Genomic DNA, 22699 nt, shown 5'->3' on the forward strand with positions numbered 1-22699 from the left:
TGTTTCTGAAATAAACTGATAAAGTTTTGATGGAGAACTCATCCGACCAGAGCAGCGAGAGCGCTGTTCGTGCTGCGTTGACCGCTCAGTCTTTACTGCAGAAATATGACCGCAGGGAACTGCAAGAAGTGCTCAGCCTGACCTCCAGTAACTGGCTGCTCAGTGGTGAAGTGCACAACCAGCCTGTGGATGCTCCTCCAGGCATCATCAGACAGATGAGGAACATCTTAGCTCCCAACATAATCATTCTGGCTCCCTTTGACGCATGTTTGCCCCTGGATTACAAAGTGGTCCACCAGATTGTGAGGGAGCTGACTGTGGGAATATACGGTTTTAACCAAGTTCCTGTTATCAATCTGGTACCCAACTATGACCAGAGCTCCACGTGCCAGTTACCACCAGCATATTACGATACAAAAGTCGGTCAGATACTAATAAACATAGATTATACCATAAAGGCTCTCTGGCACGGGAGTTACATTTCTAGAGAAAAACGCATGCGCTTCTCTGAGTTATGGAGATCCATCATGCCCGTTGATTCAGATGGTGTGCCTCAAACTAAGAAAGATGTGCTTGAACAGTTCCTCAATGCAGGTGAGATATCAATTATTTCGATCCAGAACAGCCAAAGTATGGTGTGAAAGTAATAATGTCATTTGGAGTCTATCGGTAATACGCTAAATGACACTAAAATAGTGACACTTTACATTTGTAAGTTGATACCACGTCAGGACAGAATGCACTTTAGAAGTCATTTTTTTAACTTAATTGTTGAAACAGCAAATATTGTCAACTTATAGAGAGCAATTCAGCACTAATCAAGATTTAAAACAGTGAGTTGAGTTGAAATGACTTGTGCTTTTAACTTGATTTAACTTAAAAAAATTAAAGCTGAACTTACATTTTTAAGTTGAAACAGGTGGAAATGTTAACATGAACTAACAATGAACAATACTTCTTCAGCATTTATTCATCTTAATGTTAAATTGTTAGTTAATTTTAAACATTTACTAAAACATTTTAAGGTCAAAAGTTGTATTAGTTAGGCTAATTAATGCTCTGAATGAACGTATTATCTGAATGTATTACCTAACATTTTCAAATAAAAGTTAATAAATGTTGTAAAAATATTAGTTAATGCATTAGTGTGAATTAATGAGACCTTATTGTAAAGTGTTACTACAAAAATTACATGAAATAAAATAATCTTAAACCTAAATAAAATAAAATATATAAAGCGCTAGTTTAGACAAAGTTGTACTTGATGTAAAATAAGTGCAACTAAAATTCATTGAATATCAATAAAAATTAGGCCTGTATAGACAAAAAAAAAGACACAACAAAATTACTAAAAATAAAAGGAAAATATAAAAACAAAATATGATTAAATGTTAAATAATAATAAATATAATAATAAATATATTATTAAATATTTGATGATTATATTTTAATAATTCATTGATAAATAATTATAAAATATTATATAGGAAGACGTCAGATGCAAAAACCTCTAAGTTCATCTGACATTTTTGAGCATTTCTGAGTATTTTATGTTTTTAATTTTACTCTTGTCAGTGAACTTTTTTTGCAAATAAGGCATTTCAATAACTGACTAATAACCCTTTCATTGCCATTAAAATTAAATTACTGAACCGAAACATAGAATAAAAATGTCACACGATGTCATGATCCCTGTTCTGTCTTGTGTGTTGTAGGACTTTTATGTTGAAGGTATATTCTTAGTTCGCCAGCCATTGTTTCTGTGTTCACTTCCTGCGTTTGGCTCCTGTTTTGCCTTGTACCTTGTTTGTCACCATAGTTACCCTCATTAGTTCCCATGACATCAATCACCAACACCTGTCCATCAGCCCCTTGTTAACCAGTCTATTTAAACCTCTGTGCTTCAGTTATTCAGTTATCTCCTGCCTTCTCTTTATGGATTTTACTGTTGTTCCTGGATTATTCTGTGTTTATGTTTGTCAATTAAAACTTGTGCTTGCATCTGGATTCCCTCTCTGCCTCGTCCCTGCTTACACGTTACAGACGGGCTTAGAGATTTTTGCATCTGAAGTCTTAAAATTTAAAACTATAGTTTATAAAAAAACTATAATATTTTTAAATACAATATATGCATTGCAGTGATACTAAAATAACACTGATTTGTCTTATCAGGTTTCACAGACATCTCAGATGATCCATGTTATCAGGACATTTATAAGGAGAACATCGATGTAGACCCAACCTATGAACCGAACAGCGCAGACGAAGAGAATCTCTTCTCACGATACTCGGAGAACATCCTGATCAAGCTGAGCGCCTACCTGACCTCTGTCCGCCAGCACCAGAATCTCCTTGTGTTTGAGGGGACTCACAGCCTGTCTAACGTGGTCCGACTCACCGAGGACAACATTGATCTGGCCACCTACCAGAGGCTACAGAAAAGACTGTCTGAACACATTATTGTGGTGAGAAAGCACCTTGAGAGGAATGCAGAAGTCTCCAGAGACCTCGCCTACCTGAAGCTCATCACGTTCCTGGTGCCCTTGCTGATATCTTTGAGGAAAAAGATGTTGATTCCTAATCTGTCTCAAATGCTCCCACCTTTGTCAGGTTTGCATTTTCTTTTGATTGCTATCACTGCCATGCCTGATAAATATGTGGATGCTCTGACATTGGTAAATTAAAACCTGTTTTTATGCTTAAAGACGACAAGTTGAAAACAGAACGAGAGGTTCCTCCACATCTTCTTGGACCAGAATTTGCCTGCAAGCACTTTTCACAAAAGCAAGATCAGTATTTTCACCTTCATGGAGGGATTGAATTTGATTTGGGGACTCCTCCTCTTGATGAAATCACTGAGGAAACAAAGGTGAGAGAGATGAGTCTAGGACAGTTTCCGTTTTAATAAAAATGCAAAGCTTATAGAATCCAATAAAATTTATTTATAATTATAAATAAAATTTTATTATAAAATATAATTATAAAATGTATTTGTTTGTTTGTGAAGTAAATAAATAAAACATAATAATAATAATATTTAATTTCATGTAGACAATATTAAATATAATAATAATTATTATTATTGTAATATTTAATTGCATATGTGCCAATAATAAAAACCAATAATACAAATAAAATTATACAAATTATATTTAATATTGCTTGTATGCAATTAAATATAATAATATATTTAAAATATGAATATAGTTAAATATATTATTAATCCCTTGTAATATAAATGAATTTCTGGATTGTTAAATGAAATAACCATTTCATTTGATAAGAATCAGACATTGATATGTATTTTAGGGTTTTAAATAGATTGTTTACAGAATTAAGTTGATATTATATTTTGAATTTTTTTCTTTTTCTTTATTTTGTGTGTAGGTGGCTTTCAGAACTCTGCAGACTCAAGCAGCCAATTACCTTCATGAGTTGCTTCGTCAGGACTCTTATAAAACACAGTTTCCAATTCCACTCAGTGAGATTGAAGGGAAAAGGTCAGCACTTCTGTCACAAATTCTATCCCTTAAAACTCATCTTTGATCACCAAAATTTTTCCTTTCTTCATGCTTTAAAATAGCTTAAATGTAACTCTACTGCCTTGACTCGTTAAGTATGCACGGTTCTATGAATATGCAAATTAGCCCCGCCTCCACTTACTCACACCAGCTCAGAGATCCACTCGTTGACGATCACACATTCACGTGATTGGTCAGAATCACCAGCGTATCGATACGAAAACGATGTGCTAAAAATGGAAAAGTTTTTCTTTTGTACAGATGACAACATTATCAAAACGATCCCCGTTCACACGGATCTGTAAAAACGACTAATAACGCTGTATTATTCATGCCAGACAAGTAGTTGGTAAAGAAAGATACACATTCTTCTTCGCAAATACACATTCTTTTACTGCAGTGCACTCGAGCCGAACGCACATGTCTATAGAAACAAATTACATAATTTATAATTTTTTCATTCTAAGGATGTTAATCCTGATAATACTGTATTATAACTTTGTCTTCTGGGTAAATTTTATCTTCACAAAGGCTTCGAAAACTATCATCCTTGAATCTGTTGCAAGGAACCTTTAATTTTTCATGATGACAACATGTTATATTGTGTTGCTTTGTGTAATTCTTATAACCACTTGTTATGATGTCTGTATGCCCCCCTTATTTCTTACTGTTAATATCTGTATCCTTTCATTTGCAAAAAAAGCCTACAGACTTAACACGTAGGCCTAATAGGCATGTGCATGACCATGTCTGCGTTTTCACAGATTTGTGTTTTTGTTGTGTACACGGAAATGGTAAGGGTGTTGTTTTCAAAAACTTGCACTTTGAAACCCGTTTTCATTCATTTACCCTTGGCCATTCATTTACACGACTACAGCGTTTTGGGTGCCTGAAAACGCAGACTTTGTTTTAAAAACGGGTTTCAAAGTGCAAGGTTTCGAAAGCGGTCTCCCTGTAAACAACAAAAATGTGAATCTCTGAAAACGATGACGTCATGTACATGCGTTCAGTCTATAGTGTTTCATTGCCATCTAATGGCCTGGCAGCAGAATACACCGTTTTCAGTCGTTTTCGCAGATCAGTGTGAATTGGGATCGTTTTGACAATGGTGTCGTCTGTACGCGAAGGAAAAACTTCTTCGTTTGTGCCTGAGGCACTGAACTAAAACATAATACAAAACCAATCCAAACATATCACAAACTCAGATAATCCCTAACAACAACATTCATGTATTAATATTTTCAATTATATAAATACTGGATTACACTTTATTTTAAGGTATAGTTACTTACTCATATAAGTATTGAGTAATACTAATTAACTACATGTACTTACGGTTAGGGTTTGTTACTTGTAATTATACATAATTTTTCTGTTATTACTATATTAAGTACATGTAGTAACATGTAATTACATCACCTTAAAATAAAGTGTTACCAAATACTGTACACGTAGATTGTTGCTTTGCATGGCATCTAACTTACATTTGTGTTTTGCAGCTATAATGTCATCTCCATTGAATTAGAATCGCTTTATCCCCAACAAAACATGGTTCAGTGGTGGGGGGCTTTAACCGCTTCCATCAAAACCCTCAAAGAGAAGAGACTGCCCTTGACGGACATCGAGCTACACGAGCAGTTCAAGAAAACATTTGGTTGCACAAAAGCAATAAAGTGCAAGGTGATAAATGACAATCAGTTGGTTTCCGAGTTCCTCCATTTACATACTCTGTGTTTAAACATCAAAAATGTGTTATCAGAACGTGGCATTTGGGCTGAAATCAGCAGCAGAGAGAGGACTGTGTGCAGCGTTCCACTCACTAAGTCGCAGGAACCCGGCGTCCCACCTGCATGTTCTTGATGAGCAGGGTCTCTCTCTGCTTCACCACGCTTCGGCCAACAACCAATCACACATCGTCCTTCAGCTCGCTGCAGCAGGAGTCAATCTCAACCAGACTCGCAGCGAGAGATTCACCAACACAGGTCAGCACATTATCAGTCTCTTCATGTGTGGCTGGATTTAAAGGCCTTTAGAAGCTTATAGACATTTCATCATATTCTTACAGTACCTATTTTTTTATTGGCAGGAAAACCAGGTGTTGGAGGTCCATTCATAGAAGGAGCTGGTAAGGGTCTTATACTGGAAACTCCTGAAAGAAAAAATCTATGACCAATGCAACCAATTCTACTACTACTAATGATAATTATTTTGTAAAATATACATTTTATATAAAAATGTATTCAATGTACTAAGTGACATTTATAAAGGTCATTTCATTAGGCAAAACAGATGCAACCAATGATGCCAAACCCGACACAACACATCTAAAGATGCCATCTTTAATAATAATAATAATTATTATAATTGTTTTGATTATTAATATATATTTGATCAATTATTAGTAAAAAAAAAAGAATATTAATGATAATAATTTAATAATTGATTAATAAAAATGTAATAATACAAATTATTATTATTATTATTAGTTGTAGTATCAAAGCTCTCATATCCTAAAAGAGAAATACATTTAACCAATAATAATAATAATATCAACAACGACAATAATAAAATTAAAACGGATGTAACCAATGATGTTTCTTTATTGGCTCACACCAATAATAATAATATAAATAATAATAATGTATTATTATGCTTTATTGGTAACACTTTTTTGATGGTCCCATTTAGACATTCTCTTGACTGTAAGTAATGTTTCACCTACTGTACATGTCAACTACCAGTCATTATAGTATTAGTTGACTGTCTGCTTAATGTCTGCTAACGCTTTATTTTGATGGTCCTCCAACAGTATTATCAACAATATTTTACTGACTATAAGTATCTTTGCAAGAGCATGTCAACTTACTTTACTCACCCAAACTCTAACCCTACCAGTCTACTAATACTCTATTAATACTCTAATGAGAGTTAGTTGACATGTAGGTGCAACTTTACTTATAGTCAACAGAATGTTTGAGGGACCATCAAAATAAATTGTAACCACTTTATTTATTAAGTGACAGCTCAAAATCACTCTAAAAAGCTAAAACCTTGCATTGGGTATTTAAAGATGCCATTGATAACTATTTTCCCCCTCTTTTAGGGCTCACACCAATGCACCTCGCTGCACAATGTGGCTCTCTGGAATCCTTAAACTGTCTTCTAGCACTGCGAGCGGACTATAAACTTGTGGATAAGAGAGGCTGGATGGCTATTCATTTTGCAGCCTTCTACGGCCAGGTGGCGTGTATTCAAGCACTATGCAGGAAAGACCCTACGTTATTGGAGATGAGGACCCCTGCTGAGTATGTGATATATTTGAGCAATAGATTAACTGTAAAAATATTATATATTTTAATGTGTACGCGCTACTTTTCAAAAGTTTGGAGTGGGTACGTTTTTTTTGTTTTTGAAAAAAGTCTCAATACAGTCTCAATACGGATCAACAATACAGTAAAAACAGTAATATTGTGAAATAATATTACAAATTGTTTTAAAATGTAATTTATTCATGTGATCAAAGCTGAATTTTCAGCATCATTAATCCAGTCTTCAGTGTCACATGATCCTTCAGAAATCATTCTAATGTGGTGATTTGCTGCTCAAGAAATATTTCTATTGTCAATGTTTAAAACAATTGTGCTAATTCATATATTTTGTAGAAACCGTGTTACACTTCTTTTCAGGATTCTTTTATGAATAGAAAGTTCAAAAGAACATCATTTATTTAAAATTGAAATCACTTTTGATCAATTTAATGCATACTTGCTGAATAAAGGAATTATTTTTCAATCTCACTGACAACAAACTTTTGAACAGAAGTGTATGCATGTATTTAATAGGGTTTCTTTCATCATAATAATCAGAAACACCGTGGTTTTTTTAGAGATGCATGATAATGGGTATTTTACAGGTATGGTAGTTCACCACTCTTATTGTCAGCGACCTCTGGTTCAGTGGAAGCTTTGGACGTCCTGTTGTCCAGTGGGGCGAACTGGAGAGAGGAAGACAGCAAGGGCAATAACACTGTCCACCTGGCAGCACTTTACTTTCACACAGATGTCCTTAGACACCTCATTCAGCTGAAGTTGGATGGGCTTCCTGTGTGGAAGATTCTTGTCGGTATGATACGGTAGCAGATTTAAAATGTCATGAAACGAAAGTCTCTATTGTCTTTTCTTCCCTATTGTGACGTATATCCGAGTGAAACAGCTTCTCAAACTTTTAGATGAGTAGCAAATAATTTATTTAAATCAATAAGTAATTCATTTATTTTTTTAAATTTGCAATTGTGGTAATGATTTGCCTGGTCTCCCTCTTTTTTTTCCGGCAGAAATGATCCAGAGTGAGGACACCAGGCGGTTGGAGATGGCCCTCAGGTGTCTTGAGGCTCTTTGTGTAAACACTGAGTCCTCCTGTGAGGACATAATGGAAGCAGGTCATAGATATCTTGATAATCAAGCTAATTTCAGACAGAAGATTATTTTATTACATTTCTCAACTAGTAGGTTGTGGCCCCAAAATGGGTCATGTGTCTGTTCTGACTAGGGGTGTAACAATAGATCATGTTTCAATATATCGCAATACAAAAAAATGCAACATGTATTGTGGAAAGCGATAATATGTATGGTTTACCCAAAATGAAAGTTTATGTAGATTTAATCAGATATGGCAATGGTGCTTTAAATAGGGTAAACCCAGAAGGTCATACATTTCAGCTTGTTTATTAATTATTATTAATAAATTAAAAATGAAATACGTTATTCTATAATAAAATACAATATTTAAAACATTTTAAATGTATGTAGTCAGGGACAGAGTGCAAGCATATTAGTCTGACATAATTCTGTATTTTTAGTTAAGCAGAACAATGAATATTTCTATTTAGTCACCTTTGCCAAGGTGGCATTTGAGCCAAGTCCAAGTCCATTCCTGTTGTAACATCAAATGTAGCATTTTAATGAACAGTACTTTTTGTTAATTGTTTACCATTCGAGTTAGAATTATTAATAAAAAAAAGTGACCATTTTATATCTATTTTGGCTTTGTTCAAAATATCATGATGTATTGTTACACCCCTAGTTCTGACAGCAGGACAAAAAATAGCTCAATAAATGCATTTCTCACTTTCAGCAACCTAACACTATAATTTAAGCTCTTTTTTACCTTTGTAAGATAAACAATATTGGAACTGTTGAGTTCTGGGTTCTGAGCGAACCCAGTTGAGAGCCACTGGGCTAGAAGATTCACAGCCAATTTACACTGCACCGACAGACACCAACCAACGCCAACAGTCGGCACTTGGTTGAACGTGTTGAATTGGCGTTTGTCGGGACATGGAATGAAGTGTGAAGAAGTGACGTACTGTCATCTGGCGATTGGTCTCCATCTGTCGGTGCAGTGTGAATTGGCCTTTAGAAGACTGCATTATATTTGTGCCTAATGATAGTCACTGCACTGCAGGAGGTATTCCAGCGCTGGTGGGCCTGCTTGGTTCGGACAGACAGGTTGTGCAGTGCATGGCTACAGCTGTGCTGTGTCAAATGTCAGAGAATGCAAAAGTCTGTGAAGATCTGGTGCATCATGGTGCCGTACCGGTGGTGATCAAGCTCCTCAGCGGCCATCAGCCTGAGCTGCACTCTCGCTGTGCTGTTATACTAGCCGATCTGGCGGGACACAGCGAACAGCACCAAAGCCTCATCGCTCAGCTGGTGAGCCAAGATACTTTTTATGCTATCTGTTCACATCTAGAGTTCCTAAGCTTATACACTGGCGGTGAAAAGTTTGGAATAATAAAGATTTTTTTTATGTTTTTGAAGTCTCCTCTGCTCACCTGAATTCAGTGTCACATGATCCTTCAGAAATCATTCTAATATGCTGATTAGGTGCTCAAGAAACATTTCTTATTATTATAATGTTGAAAACTGTTGTCCTGCTTATATTTTTGTGGAAACCGTGATAGTCTACCATGTAAGGTTTGGGCTAAGTAAGTTAGGATTTATTAAAAGTATATAAATTAATACTTTTATTCAACAAGGATTCATTCAATTATGACAGTAAATACATTTATAATGTTACAAAAGATTTCTATTTTAAATAAATGCTGTTCTTTTTTTTGAACTTTTTATTCATCAAAAAATCATGCAAAATTGTCAGTTTTCACAAAAATATTAAGCAGCAAAAACGGTTTTCAACATTGATAATTATAAGAACCATTATTAATAATTGAGCATTTTAAGCACCAAATCAGCATATTAGATCTGCAATCAGATCAGCAATTAGAATGATTCTGAAGGATCATGTGACACTGAAGACTGGTTCAGTAAAATCAGTTATTTTAAAATGTAATCATATTTAACATTACAGTTTTTACTGTATTTTTGTTCAAATAAATTCAGCCTTCGTGAGTTGAAGAGACTTCTGTCAAAAACAATAAAAAAATCGTAATTATTCCAAAGATTTCACCATCAGTATAAAGGCTTGTTCACACCAAGAACGATAACTATAAAGATAACTATAAATAGTGTTGAGTGGGCGATATTGTTCTGTTTATTCTAAGCTTGTGCTCGTCTGCCGCTTTAAATGCTCGAGCTCGTTACAGCAGGATGGATTCTGATTGGCTGTCAATGTTTATAAAATCGTTCTGAAAGTGGAGTGAGCTCTGCTATACTATATTAGAGAACGATTTTTAGAACTATTTTATCAGTATCTTTATAGTCATCGTCCTTGGTGTGAACGGGCTTAAAGCTTCTTTTTTTTTTTTTTTTAACAAATTCTCAAACATTTTTGTGCAGGGTGGGGTGACCCTAGTAGTGAAGCTCCTGACCTCTGACCTCCAAAATGTGCTAGTAAATGCTGTCAGGTGCATACGAACACTATGCGTCAGAAGCCAATGCAACCAAACTGCTGTTGCACACGCTGGAGGAGTTCCACATCTCGTCGAATTCCTGTCTGTGAACTCTGGTACTGTTTACCTTCTGGAAAATAATAACAAATATCTGTTCTTAAAATAATAGACCACTCAAAACTGGAAATCCTGTCATTTTTTACTCACTCTCATGTTGTTCCAAACCTTTTTGCTGTTGTTTTCAAAAGGAGAAACTCTGAAATCAATAGCCTTCAGATTAAACGTATGTGTTTTTCCTGACAGAAGCACTGCAGGAAGAGGCTTGCTTGGCCCTTGCAGAGCTGGCTCGGGGTCACAGGGAGAACCAGGAGCTCATATGTGAGATGGGAGCGGTCGGTGCCCTGGTGCAAGCCCTGCGAGAGAGGAAGATATCTGTTCAGGTCAAGGCGGCCACAGCGCTCGAATCTATAGCCAGTCACAATCCTGACATACAGCAGCGCTTCCTCGGGCAATCGGCTGATAACTATCTCTTAAAACTTTTAAAGGTAATGTAATTGCAGCTTTAGCATGCTATTCAAACCTCTATTGCACAATGTTGCCTCTGGGTAACTAAGCCAGTTCTTGACCTTTCAGGCACATCAATAAAACATTGCAGGGATGCCTTAGAACAAATCAATATAAAGCTGTTTTTCACCATTTTTGGAATGGTGCATTTTTTGGTCATGGAAAATGTTTCCCCTGATTTACATCCATTAGTGCCTGAACTATTTAGAGTCACATACATTATTCAGTGAAGAATTATGATGAATTGCTTTAATGTTTTTGTTAAGTTTGCTATAGTGAAATGGATGTGGATTTAGCCACTACAGACCATATTGTGCATATCTTTTAAGCACTTTTTAAAGACTATTTTAGTAAATTACCTTATTTGATTTAGTGATTATTAATGTTTTAGTTAGAATATGGAGCTCATATTTGAGAAGGAAAAAAACACCTTAATTCTCTTTTTCAGAAAACTGATTGTGCAAAAATATGAAATTTGGTGATTTTACTTTATTTACACATATGGCCAAAAAGTAAGAGGAAATGTTGCTACCTTGTAATGCAAATCAATGAGATCTTTATAATCGTTTGGCAGACCAGACCACATGCATAAAATGCATATTAATTTCAGTTGTCACTCTATATCTCCCAATAATATGTCTTAGTAAGATGATATTTAAATGCTTAGTTTTATTATCAAAGCTCTGTAGTTTTTATTGTGGGGGCATAACACATAAAGCAATCCAATACATTGACGATTGACAGATGTACAAATAAACATTCCTCAAAGGCTGGTGTTTGATACTCACATTTTAACATGGTTTTTCCTAAACTAAAATCAAGTAAACCCAAGTTGCTTGAGTCCAATAGGTGTTCATCTTAAAAAAGATTCAAATTATTTTCACATTTACTTCATAAACATAAACATTACTAAAGATTTCACAGCAAAATGAAGCAGGACATTTTTAGAATTGTACCAAAATGCTTGCTAAAAAAGTATAAACTATCAATCAGACGACAGAAGGCATGTAGTAGATTGTGAAGGCCATAGAAATGTGCATATCAAATATGACACAGGAGGCTTTATAGGGTTAAATTTGCTAAATTTAGCACAAAAAGGCCAGATTTTTTGGTTAAATGACCTGTAGGGTTCTAGATAACTTACATTTACTCATTTTGCAGATGATTTTATCCAAAGCGACATACAAACAAGCCAACAGTATTCGTAATATGCTTAAACGACACAGTCCGGTTCTCGTACTGCATAAAGCTGCAAGTCAACCCTTGGCACAGTAAACTCTTTCTGACCTTCACCCTGTGTTCAGGTGTTCCAGCTGGACGTGCGGGAACAGGGTGCAACGTCTCTGTGGGCCCTGGCAGGACAAACTCTGAAGCAACAGAAACTCATGGCAGAGCAGATGGGTTACCCTGTCATCCTTGGCCTTCTTCTGTCCTCTTCAGACAAAATGCAATACGTGGGTAAGGCCAGATACAAATCGGTCTCATTATACACCGTCCCAAAAGACATCACCCAGTTCCATCCAACCAATCAGTCACCCATGAATGCAAGTAACACTCTTGCTGTAAAGCTGTCGTCCAGACAGAAGAAGCACCAAATGCAATAAAAACAGCTTCCCATTGACTACGTGTTGACAGGCACTGGATAAACTGAGCAGATTGACTGCCTGTGCTTCTCCCTGTCACTGACAGAACAGGTCCGGTCCAGCGGGTAAGCGGCCAGCACTTCCCCTGTCTTGAGACAGCACCGATCTGTTAGACTCATAAGACAGGAAGGCATGCAAGTGGAATGTTATTCCCCCAGTGGGTTTCTCCGTAAACATTGCTTACAAGAGTGGCTCCGTCTCTTGTATTGCTATTAGTGTTAAGCTATGACCCGATTACAGGCTGTGATTCCAAAAGTGCTTCCTCTTCAGTCAGGTGTCTGGATCGGGTCTCCTCTGGATCGTCTGTTAAAACATTTTGTCTGACAGATGTTCCTTAAAAACTTTTTCAGACAGAACTGTCCACACCTTCATATCGTTACACATTTGGAAGAAATTTTCCACCCCCCGGAGAACGTTATCTGCACGTATCTCGCTGTTTCACAGGGTGCCGAGCGGCGATAGCGCTTATCCGAGATAGTCGTACCCATCAGGAAGGCTTTTGCAGGGAGAAAGGGGTGCCGCCTTTGGTGCGTTTGCTTCGAGGGTCCCGAACAACACTGAAGACCCTGCTCAGTGTCATCAAAGCCTTGGGTTGTTTGTGCATTGGTAATATCTCACACTTCTTCTTCCATTTATAAATTTTTTTGTGGTATAAATGGCTTTGTTATAGCGCAAATGATAAGATGTTTGTTTTGTGGTTGCAGGAGTGATACTCACTACTAATAAAAACAGTCAAAAGAAAATTTACAGAGAAAAGGCCATTCCTATATTATTAGAGCTTTTACAATCCCATGAATCTCCTGAGGTCAAGGTAAGAATTATTTTCAAAAACTTTTTTTTTTATACCCATCACCCTAAACAAGAAGTGACTTCATTGTGTTTTTAAATCCCATTAGGTACAAGTGGCTCAGACTCTTGCTTGTGTGCTGATGGGGAACCAAAAATTCCAAAGGGAATTTTGGGAACAAGAGGACTTCTCTTATGAAATTGTTCTGGAGCTCATGAGGGCTGAAAACAAAGTAATTTATACCACTTTAAACTTGCTTATTTGATGCCACTGATATACTAAATGTATTTGTCGAAATTAACTGCTCAAGTCATTTCTTTTAGAACATATGTCTGGATGCTGGATTTGCATTATCTTTGTTTGCATACAACAACAAAGCACAACAGAAGGCAATTCGACAAATGGGAGGAATTCCAATGAAGACATATGAAACTTTTTTGAATTCTGACAATGAGACCGAAAGAGCAAAAGCTGCATTTCAGGTAGTCAGAAGTTTCTGAATTTATACGCAATATACAATATATACTAAATAATGTATTGTAGACATTTTAATTAAAATGTATACATTTTACATAACTTTTTTTTTTCAAACTAAAAAAAAAAAAAATCTAAATTAATGTGATTTCAGACATTGTATTGTATGTTCTCAACAAAACATTAACAGATTTATGCTTTTAATGAACACCTGTTAAGGGCTGGAAAAACAGGTAATTAAATATACATCTTATGTTTGACAGATAGTTGTGTTAGCCAGAGTAATTGGTGGGTCAGATGACGTGACTTTGACTGCAAGGGGAGTCACTGATCTTGTTGAATTACTGCAGTCTGACCAATCCACCACTCTAGTCATTGCAGGTGAGAGGACCTGCTTATAAAAATAATGCAAACATGCAGTGTTAATGTACACCGCTGTTCAAAGGTTTGGAGTAAAAAAAAAAAAAACAGTAAAATAAAAATAATTAATACTTTTACTCAGAAAGAATGCATTAAATTGATCCAAAGTGACAGTAAAGAAGTTTATAATGTTACAAAAGATTTCTATTTCAAATAAATGAATGAATAAAAGTATCATGGTTTCCACAAAAAATATTAATAACATTGCTAAAAATAAGAAATGTTTCTTGAGCAGCAAATCATCATATTAGAATGATTTCTGAAGGATCATGTGACACTGAAGACTGGAGTAATGATGCTGAAAATTCAGCTTTTATCACAGGAATAAATTACATTTTAAAGTAAAATCAAATTGTATTGTTTTATTGTAATAATATTTCATGATATTACTGTTTCTGCTGTATTTTTGAACAAAAAAATGCAGCTTCGGTGAGCATAATAGAAACATTTAAACCAAAAATCAAACCCCAAACTTTTGAACAATAGTGTATCAGGGTTCCTCAAATCCGGTCCTGGAGGGCCGCTACCCTGCAGAGTTCAGCTCAAAACCCTGATCCAACTCACGGATCTATGTCTGAATCCAAAATCAAACCCTATACCCTCAAATAGGGCATTATTTAAGGGTGCAGCCATTTGTAGAGGTGTCTGAAACCATAGTGAACATTATCAGCCGATGTACGCTCAACAGCTGTCCGAATTCGCATTCACCTCTTCAAGTGAACTGTATTAGTGGACTAATGTAGGGAATAGTGATTGAGTGTGTTTGATCAGGGTTGGATCTAAACCTTGCAGGGAATTGGCCCCCCAGCGCAAGATCTGAGGAACCCTAGTGGTGTGTATCAATAAAATGAGAAAATAATCTTGTGTAATGTTCCATCTTGTATTAATCCAGCACAACTACTTGCTTGTCTGGCTCACACGAGAGCAGGTATTACTGATGCGATTGTCACCATGGGTGCTATAGATGATCTCTCTGCTCATCTGGACTCAGAAGATGGAGAGGTAGATAGTGTTTCATTAGCTTATGTAAATTTAGTGTTTCCCAATCTATAAAAATACTGTAAGTGCTTAAAATTGCATTCATGGGATTTTAAAACTAAAATAATACACTTTCTTCCTACCTACATTTTAGGTTCGAACAGCTTGTGCAAGTGCTCTGGGCTACCTGACCTCTAATCGCGTTGCTCATCGACAGCTTCTGGCAAAATGTAGAAAAAACCCTCACATATATGACCTTCTAAAGAAGAATCTAGCACAAGATGCCAGAATATCACAATTCTTTACAGAAGAGTTTGAAAGACAGAGAAGAATAGGGTTTCCGTCCCTCAGGTGCTTTAAATTTATACAGGAAGTCACTGAATATGAGGCCTTAGATAATTCACAAGCATAATTTGTTTTCTTTCTGTTTTCTCCATTGCAGTTTGGAGATAAACGGCGGCCCTCCTGTGCCTCACCGTGATAATAAAGGTATTTCAGTTGACTTGTGTATGACACAGAAATATTGTGATGCTGGCTAAAGCAAAGAGGAATATATCTCACATACAGCTGTTTGCGCTATACCACTTCTCACCAGGACTGACGAAGAGACTGAATGCTTGGTGTAGTCAGTCAGCAGCCGGTGAGAGAGAAACACCGGCTCCTTTGCCGCACCGTATAAAACAGAGGGCCAGAACGGCAAACCCCAGAGTCAGAACGGGACAGGGGTCCTTCCACAGTACCTAACCACTGAGGTTCAATGAAAGGCCATGAACTCTGGCACATCCATGCACACCAAAAGGTGATGGAAGAGAAATAACATCAAAAGCTTTGAACAAAAAGCATATGCAAAACAGAAACATTTGTTTCTTTAAATAAACGGTCATTTATTAATAAGATGCAAATTCCCTTACAACACAATGTCAAGAGTTTATCCTGAGTTTTAATAGTGGAACTTTGATTGCAGCATCTTTAACTTCTGATGTGATGTCTAATCCAAGTGGAGCCCTAAAAAAAAAAAATGTTTGTCAGCACAGACACTATACAATAGGGTCCAAAAGTCTAAGACTGGAAATACTTCTATATATATATAACATCTGTATTTCATTTAAAATGCACAATATCAGGAGATTAATTTGAGTGAAAGTTTAAATGAATCTTTTTATATGTATTAGTCTTTTAAATCAATTTTAGAAATTCTTAGAACATAGTATAGTATGGCTAAAATGACAAAAAAAAAAACAACAACAACCAGTTTGTGCAAAACTTTTAAAGTAAACAAAATGCAGTTTTATTTCTGTAATTAATAATGATATTTAATGGGAAATAATATAAAGTGAGATTTTATCCAAGTGGGCATTACATTATAGAATGGACCCAGGTGGTTAAAAAATAGGCGGAGCAAGTTATTACATTTTGATGTTGAAAGTTAAAACATTTTTTTTTTTTTTTTTTTACTTGGAAATGACATGAACTGTTAAATCATGCACAGTAAGACCAGAAACATGCATTGAAAACATAAATAGGTCAAATTTAGTAACTAACAAAGCAAATGTAATTTTAACTTACTTGGGTTCATATTTGACCTCTTCGGTATGGGACATGATCCCCTTTCCTTGCTTTAGTCTCTCTATGCCATTCCTAAGAACAATAGTGTGGAACAAAAGTCAGAGTGTCTTATGCATGTAATCGAGGCTGTAAGGCGATGTGCACCAATGTTATCACCTTACCATGCAATCATGACTCCATTATCAGTACAAAGCTTTGACGGAGGGCACAGTAGATGCAACCCAGTGGCATCTGTGACGATTTTCAGAGTCTGTCTGATGTATTCATTACTTGCTACTCCTCCTGAAACAACCTATAGAGGTGCACAAGACGAAGAGGTGAAATTTTGGTTGTGATAGAGTGGAATTTTTACCAAATATCAATTCTCAAAAGTTTTTAAAAATTATAAAATGGTCAAGCGAAGCTAGAGTAAATTTCAAACAGGACATATTATGCTTTTTTACATTTTCAACTTTCTTTAGTGTGTAATGTTGCTATTTGAGCATGAAAAAGGTCTGCAAAGTTACAAAGCAAAAAGTCTAAACTGTCCAAATGAAAAAGTCCAAATGGAGTTATTCTCTACATCAGTAAGCGATGTTTCATAGCTCCCTGAAACGCCTCGATTGTAGTCTTGTGTTTTCTTCCGGGAACGTTAACGTCACAATATTGCTCATTTAAATAAAACCAGCCCGAGGAATATGCAAAAAAAAAAAAAAAGAGTAAGGCCTAATTTAATTGCGTTAGTAGTGTGTTGAAACTTGCTGCTATGGTAAGGGGTGTGACATTTCTGAAACACGCTTGAAGCAGTTAACTAATCACAACACACTGGTCCAGCTGTCCAATCAGAGCACATTGCACTTTCCGTACGAAGGAGCTTCATAGAGACCGGAACTAAACAGAGTATTACAGACAGACTGGGAAGAAATGTAAATGTAAGGTATATGAAGAATGTGTTTTTTTAACATATAAGCATGAATACCTATTCTAGTAAAACCGCAAAACAAAAACAAGACTGTAAAAGGGCATAATAAGGCCTCTTTAATATGAAATGCCACATCCGAGTCCTGAGGTGCAGGGAACTTACCAGAGTTGGATTGTGCTGTGGTAGAAGACCTTTGGATTTACAGAACAAAATGGCACGATGTGTTCGTTTGGCTATATGAGATGAAACGGTGTGTTGTGAAGCAGCGGCGATGTCTTTAACACATGATAATAATTGTCCTGTTTCAACACCTGAGGAAACACAACACTGTCTTACAGTTAATACAAAACTGATTATTATCAATACAGAGTTCTATAAATTGTTCTAATTGTATTGCATCTCCAATCAAATAAAAACCTAGTGAGCTGCCTACCTAGGCAGTATTTTAAGCATCATAGGTCAGACTACAGCATAGCATCATACTACAGATGCAAGCGAGGTTCCACATTTTTGATGATGTTTAATCAGTCCCAATTCCAGTGGATGATTAAGAAGGCAATCCCATAATGCACTGTGACAAGCTGGCGGATAGAGCAAGAGACATTTGGATTGTAAATATATATAGTTCATTTATACAGGAAAAAAAAAGTTTACATCTAATTAAAATGCATTACATCTGCCCAATATTTGTGTGTGCTATATCTGTGTATGTATATATATATATATATGTATATATGTATATATATATATATAGAGCGAGAGAGAGAGAGAGACATGTGGAGTTGCTGCCTATATAGGGTCACTTATAAGCTGCTGTTTCAGCTGTCTATGTAAGCAGTAGGCAGCTCACTAGGTTTCGGAAAATAACCTGTTCTATTGTTTAAAATGATCAGATAAAGTACCTTCTTCTTTCTCTTTTTTCTTAATTTCCATTGTCACCTGGTTTTGCAAACCAGCAAAAGAGAAGTTGCAGTCGTAAATCTGCCCCATTGGCGTCTTGAAGTGGAATGCACGCCGATCCCCTTCTTTTGCCAGAAGCTCTATGGCTTGTCCACCACTCAAAGTCAAACACTCTGGGTGCTTCCTAAGAGAAAGTCTTCTAGCAATCTATCATTGAAAGGAAAGATAAATCGTTTATGACAAACATACAGTTTTTCTTGTATTTGAATATTAAGTGAAATCCTGATACCTTATCTAAAGAGTCACCAGCTGCTACATCCAATGTTTGCCCCAGAAGAAGAAACTCATCGATTCCTTTGGCCAGTGCAAGAAGAGTATGACCCCCAGAGACAAGGAGCACGAGAAAAGGGAAGTCTACAGGGTGCAGCATTCTTACAGTGAGGGCATGGGCCTCCATATGGTGTATAGGGATGAACGGCTTCTCATGTAGTCTCACAAACTTCAGACTGAAATCCAAGCCGATCCCGAGGCTGAGGGAGAGACCAGGCTTTACTGTTGTGGCCACAGCTGTGAGTTCATTGGGTTCAATGCCACTTCTGTCTAAGGCCTCCTGGACAACTCTACAGATGTTTTCTCTGTGTAGGCGTTGGGCCACAGGTGGGATAATTCCACCCGAACTGTAAGAGAACAAATCAAATAGAGGACACAACAATACAGCAGGAATTACATCATGTTTATACCGTTTAATTTTTTTTTTTTAAATATAAAGCAAATTGTGTATTTTAGGTATATTTCAATCCCTCTTTAGCTTTTTCTTTTGAGTTCACATAGTGAACTAACCTAACCTAAAAATGTCCTGACATTTATGAAAGATCGTCTATAAAAGCAAAAGTAAATTGACATTTTGGTTTACACACACACATATATATACTGTATATATTTATACCAGTATTCAAGAAGTTATTCACAGACGAATGTTTAAGCTGTTATTTTCAGTGAATCACGACTAAAAAACCTAAACTTAAAGTGAAATAAAATGTTTAACTACTAAAATTACTACAACACTAAAACTGAAATAAGTTAAATCTTAATAAAATATATAAAAACAACTAAAACTAATAAAAATGACAAAAACATTTAACAAAATTACTAAAGCTTGAACTAAAATTAAAATGAAAACTGTAAATATAAAAATAAAAGCCAATTCCAAAAATATTAATAAATCTTACAGTAGTATATAAAATACTCAAAAATAACACTGCTTGTAGTTAGTCATATGGACCACTTGTATGATGTTTTTGTCCTTTTTGAAGCTTAGGAACATTGTAATGGTGAATAAATAACTACAGAATGTCCTTTTTGATTGAACTGCTCCTTTAAGATATTGAAAACGTGATAAGTCAAGTGTTAGTCTATGTCGGTCTCAACTTATCGAGATTGGTTATTTGTGAATGAAATTAGTGGCAATATTTACTCCAGGTGTGTCTGTTTCTGAGAATGCAGAGATTCCCCCAGAATGATTCCAGTGTCGTCCAGCACAGCCGCACCTGTCTCATCGCAGCTCGTCTCAATCCCCAAAACTAATCTAGGGCGCATTGCAGTGAAGGCTCTAGATGTGCAGTGCTTCATCCAGCAACGAACAGGTCCATTCAAAACACACGGAAACATTCTGATAACACTGATTATTCACTGCCGTTAACACTGGTCGCTTTAACTGGACAACAGTCTGAAAGACCACATACGTTTCAACAATTCAAGTAACTCAAAAATAATTCTTAACTTATAAAAATCCATCCATGACCCTGTATGAAACGAGACGTTACATATAAACATGTCCCACTCACAACACGCGAAGTTGGGTTCCGTTAGTTGTTCCTTAAGCTGTAAATTATAAATTCAGCATAGAAAAAAAGATGTCTATGGTTTATATAAAAATAAATAAATATGAGTAATTTAGCAACGATATTATAATTAGCATGAGTTCAAAATAAAGAGGAACCATTATAGAGTGCTTGTTTCCAGTGGGCTAATAATACAGGAGGGATGAACACTCACATGGGAAGGATGTTTTACACTGAATTAGATGAATTCTTCACACTTTGGCTGACATGAAATAGTTTGTTCGACTATTTTCAACTATTATTTGATATTTAACGTCCATTGCTTCCTTCAAATAAGGTAATGGTCTTCCAGGCCCAAGTGTATGTCTGAATTCAAATTCATACATTTTTGTGTTTTGGGTAGTTGGGCAAATGTCAATTTTCGGAGACAGTATATATATATATATATATATATATATATATATATATATATATATATATATATATATATATATATATATATATATATATATATATATATAGGGTAACATATACATGCAATAAATTATTGCAATTATCAATATATTAAAATAGTTTTTTTTTTTTTTTTTTTTTTTATATGAGGACATTTTCGCACTTGAACCTGACCTTTTACTGTCACATTCTGCTTCTACAGAATGCTATCCGTTTAATGAGTAGAACAAGATGGAACCACAAGTCAAACGGAGGAAAGAAATGGACAAATGTGACACTTGGGATGTTCTTCCTGTTCTCTCTGATGAGAAGTCCCGGGACACTGAATTATTGCCGGCCTACGCAGCACCCATCATCGAGAAAAGAGAAACAACTCGCCTGGTCAAAGAGCTTTCCCTGATCTACCCTCTACCCGGTCTGCAGCACATAAAAAGAGTGAGGGCTTGCAAAGACAAAAGCAGCCCTCATCCTTTAGAGGTCATTGTGTGCTTGGCCAGGGATGTGGCCAAAGGAGTTCTGCCTGCTGATCTGCTTCACTCACATTCTTTTGACTCCAGTGGTTTAGGTGAACCTTTCCTTGTTGAAATACCTGCCAATCCTCCACTGACCAGACCACAGTTTGAAAAAGCTAGTAAACACTGGCCCACGTCATTTCATGAGGACAAGCAAGTGACGTCTGCTCTGAGGGGCCAGTTGTTCAATGCCGATCAGAAAGCTAAAATGCAAGGCTACATGACGGCAGCAATCCAGGCTGCAAAATCAGGTCGGGAAATGGGAATGGATGCGGTGGGCGCTGTGATTGTTGACCCAGAATCTGAGCAGATTGTTGCAGTGGGTCATGACTGTAAGCGTGGCGCTCAGCCGCTCCATCATGCTGTCATGGTCTGTATTGATCTTGTGGCCTGTGGGCAAGGAGGAGGCGCCTACAATTACGAAAAATATCCAGCCTGTCAATTTAGCAGCTCTGAGTTCTTTAGGAATGGCTGCAATTCGAAAGAAACTGGTCAGCCTTACATCTGCACTGGATATGACCTTTACATCACACGAGAGCCCTGTGTGATGTGCGCAATGGCTTTGGTCCACTCAAGAATCAACAGAGTGTTTTATGGAGCACCCGCTGCAGATGGTGCCTTGGGAACCAAGTATAAAATTCATTGCCAAAAAGATTTAAATCATCACTTTGAAGTGTTTAAAGCAGTGATGCTGAATGCATGTGAGGCTTTACACAAAAAATAATATTTTTTAGAAGTTGTTCTTAATAGACAATATTTAAAATTGTCATTTTAATTTTGTTTTGTAACTCTTGCCAAATATTTTTTCTTAATAGGACCATAATAAAAATTATGGAAATAAAATTGGATTGTCTACATTTTAAATATTGTATTTGTTTTATCAGACCAAGGCATGTCCTACATTTTTATACTGTATATATATATATATATATATATATATATACACACACACACACACGCATATTAATGTTCAAAAGTAAAAAAAAAGTAAAATTCTAAATAAAATATTAAGCAGCACAAGTTTTCAACACTAATAAGTAATGTTTCTTCAGCAGCAAATCAGCTTATTAGAATTTCTGAAGGATCATGTGACACTGAAGATTAGAGTAATGATGCTGAAAGTTCAGCTTTGCATCACATGAATAAAATACATTTTAAAATTCGTTAACCTATAAAACATTTATTTTAAATTGTAGTAATATCTCACAATATTACAGTGATTTTGATCAAATAAATGCAGCATAAGTGAACATGATACAAAAACATCTATTACCTAAAAACAAATATTACCG

At 36.0% G+C, this 22699-nt stretch overlaps 3 protein-coding genes across 5 annotated transcripts; 2 read left to right on the forward strand and 1 right to left on the reverse strand.

Moving 5' to 3' along the window:
• Positions 1-527: 527 nt before the first annotated feature.
• ankar (ankyrin and armadillo repeat containing) lies at positions 528-16123 on the forward strand (the record flags this gene model as incomplete). Its single annotated transcript, XM_081368434.1, has 22 exons — positions 528-594; positions 2173-2610; positions 2706-2869; positions 3388-3500; positions 5021-5201; positions 5302-5503; positions 6625-6826; positions 7435-7643; positions 7855-7959; positions 8985-9232; positions 10316-10484; positions 10672-10913; positions 12237-12390; positions 13020-13181; positions 13280-13386; positions 13472-13594; positions 13686-13844; positions 14100-14217; positions 15149-15258; positions 15389-15585; positions 15677-15723; positions 15830-16123. 22 exons carry the CDS (start codon positions 528-530, stop codon positions 15976-15978), a joined length of 3666 nt encoding a protein of 1221 aa, XP_081224560.1. The 3' UTR covers positions 15979-16123.
• Positions 16105-20448, reverse strand: osgepl1 (O-sialoglycoprotein endopeptidase-like 1). Of its 2 annotated transcripts, none has more exons than XM_081368435.1 (7): positions 20076-20448; positions 18891-19278; positions 18604-18808; positions 17864-18012; positions 16962-17092; positions 16801-16872; positions 16105-16239 (listed from the first exon to the last, which is right to left on the reverse strand). In XM_081368435.1, exons 1-7 carry the CDS (start codon positions 20267-20269, stop codon positions 16155-16157), a joined length of 1224 nt encoding a protein of 407 aa, XP_081224561.1. In that variant the 5' UTR covers positions 20270-20448; the 3' UTR covers positions 16105-16154. The 2 variants fall into 2 exon arrangements, with proteins under 2 accessions (XP_081224561.1, XP_081224562.1); XM_081368436.1 differs by having other exon boundaries at positions 18891-19131; positions 20076-20399.
• On the forward strand, positions 20055-22308 carry adat3 (adenosine deaminase tRNA specific 3). 2 transcript variants are annotated; one of them, XM_081368438.1, is made up of 2 exons: positions 20055-20244; positions 21098-22279. In XM_081368438.1, the coding sequence occupies exon 2, from the start codon at positions 21127-21129 to the stop codon at positions 22129-22131; it is 1005 nt and encodes a 334-aa protein (XP_081224564.1). In that variant the 5' UTR covers positions 20055-20244; positions 21098-21126; the 3' UTR covers positions 22132-22279. The 2 variants fall into 2 exon arrangements, with proteins under 2 accessions (XP_081224564.1, XP_081224563.1); XM_081368437.1 differs by lacking the exon at positions 20055-20244 and adding an exon at positions 20631-20779 and having other exon boundaries at positions 21098-22308.
• The last annotated feature ends 391 nt before the right edge of the window (positions 22309-22699 follow it).

Source organism: Scardinius erythrophthalmus (assembly GCF_964197995.2).
Source record: "Scardinius erythrophthalmus genome assembly, chromosome: 6".
Classification (NCBI taxonomy): Eukaryota; Metazoa; Chordata; class Actinopteri; order Cypriniformes; family Leuciscidae; genus Scardinius; species Scardinius erythrophthalmus.

What these genes read in the sequence shown, in the direction of transcription:
- adat3 (XM_081368438.1), top strand. Translation starts at nt 21,127, where the DNA reads ATGGAACCACAAGTCAAACGGAGGAAAGAAATGGACAAATGTGACACT.
- osgepl1 (XM_081368435.1), bottom strand. Translation starts at nt 20,269, where the DNA reads ATGTTTCCGTGTGTTTTGAATGGACCTGTTCGTTGCTGGATGAAGCAC. An exon ending in CACAGCACAATCCAACTCTG is followed by an intron (nt 17,093 to 17,863) that starts GTAAGTTCCCTG and finishes GCACCTCTATAG; the next exon opens with GTTGTTTCAGGAGGAGTAGC. An exon ending in GAGGTCAAATATGAACCCAA is followed by an intron (nt 16,240 to 16,800) that starts GTAAGTTAAAAT and finishes TTTTTTTTTTAG; the next exon opens with GGCTCCACTTGGATTAGACA.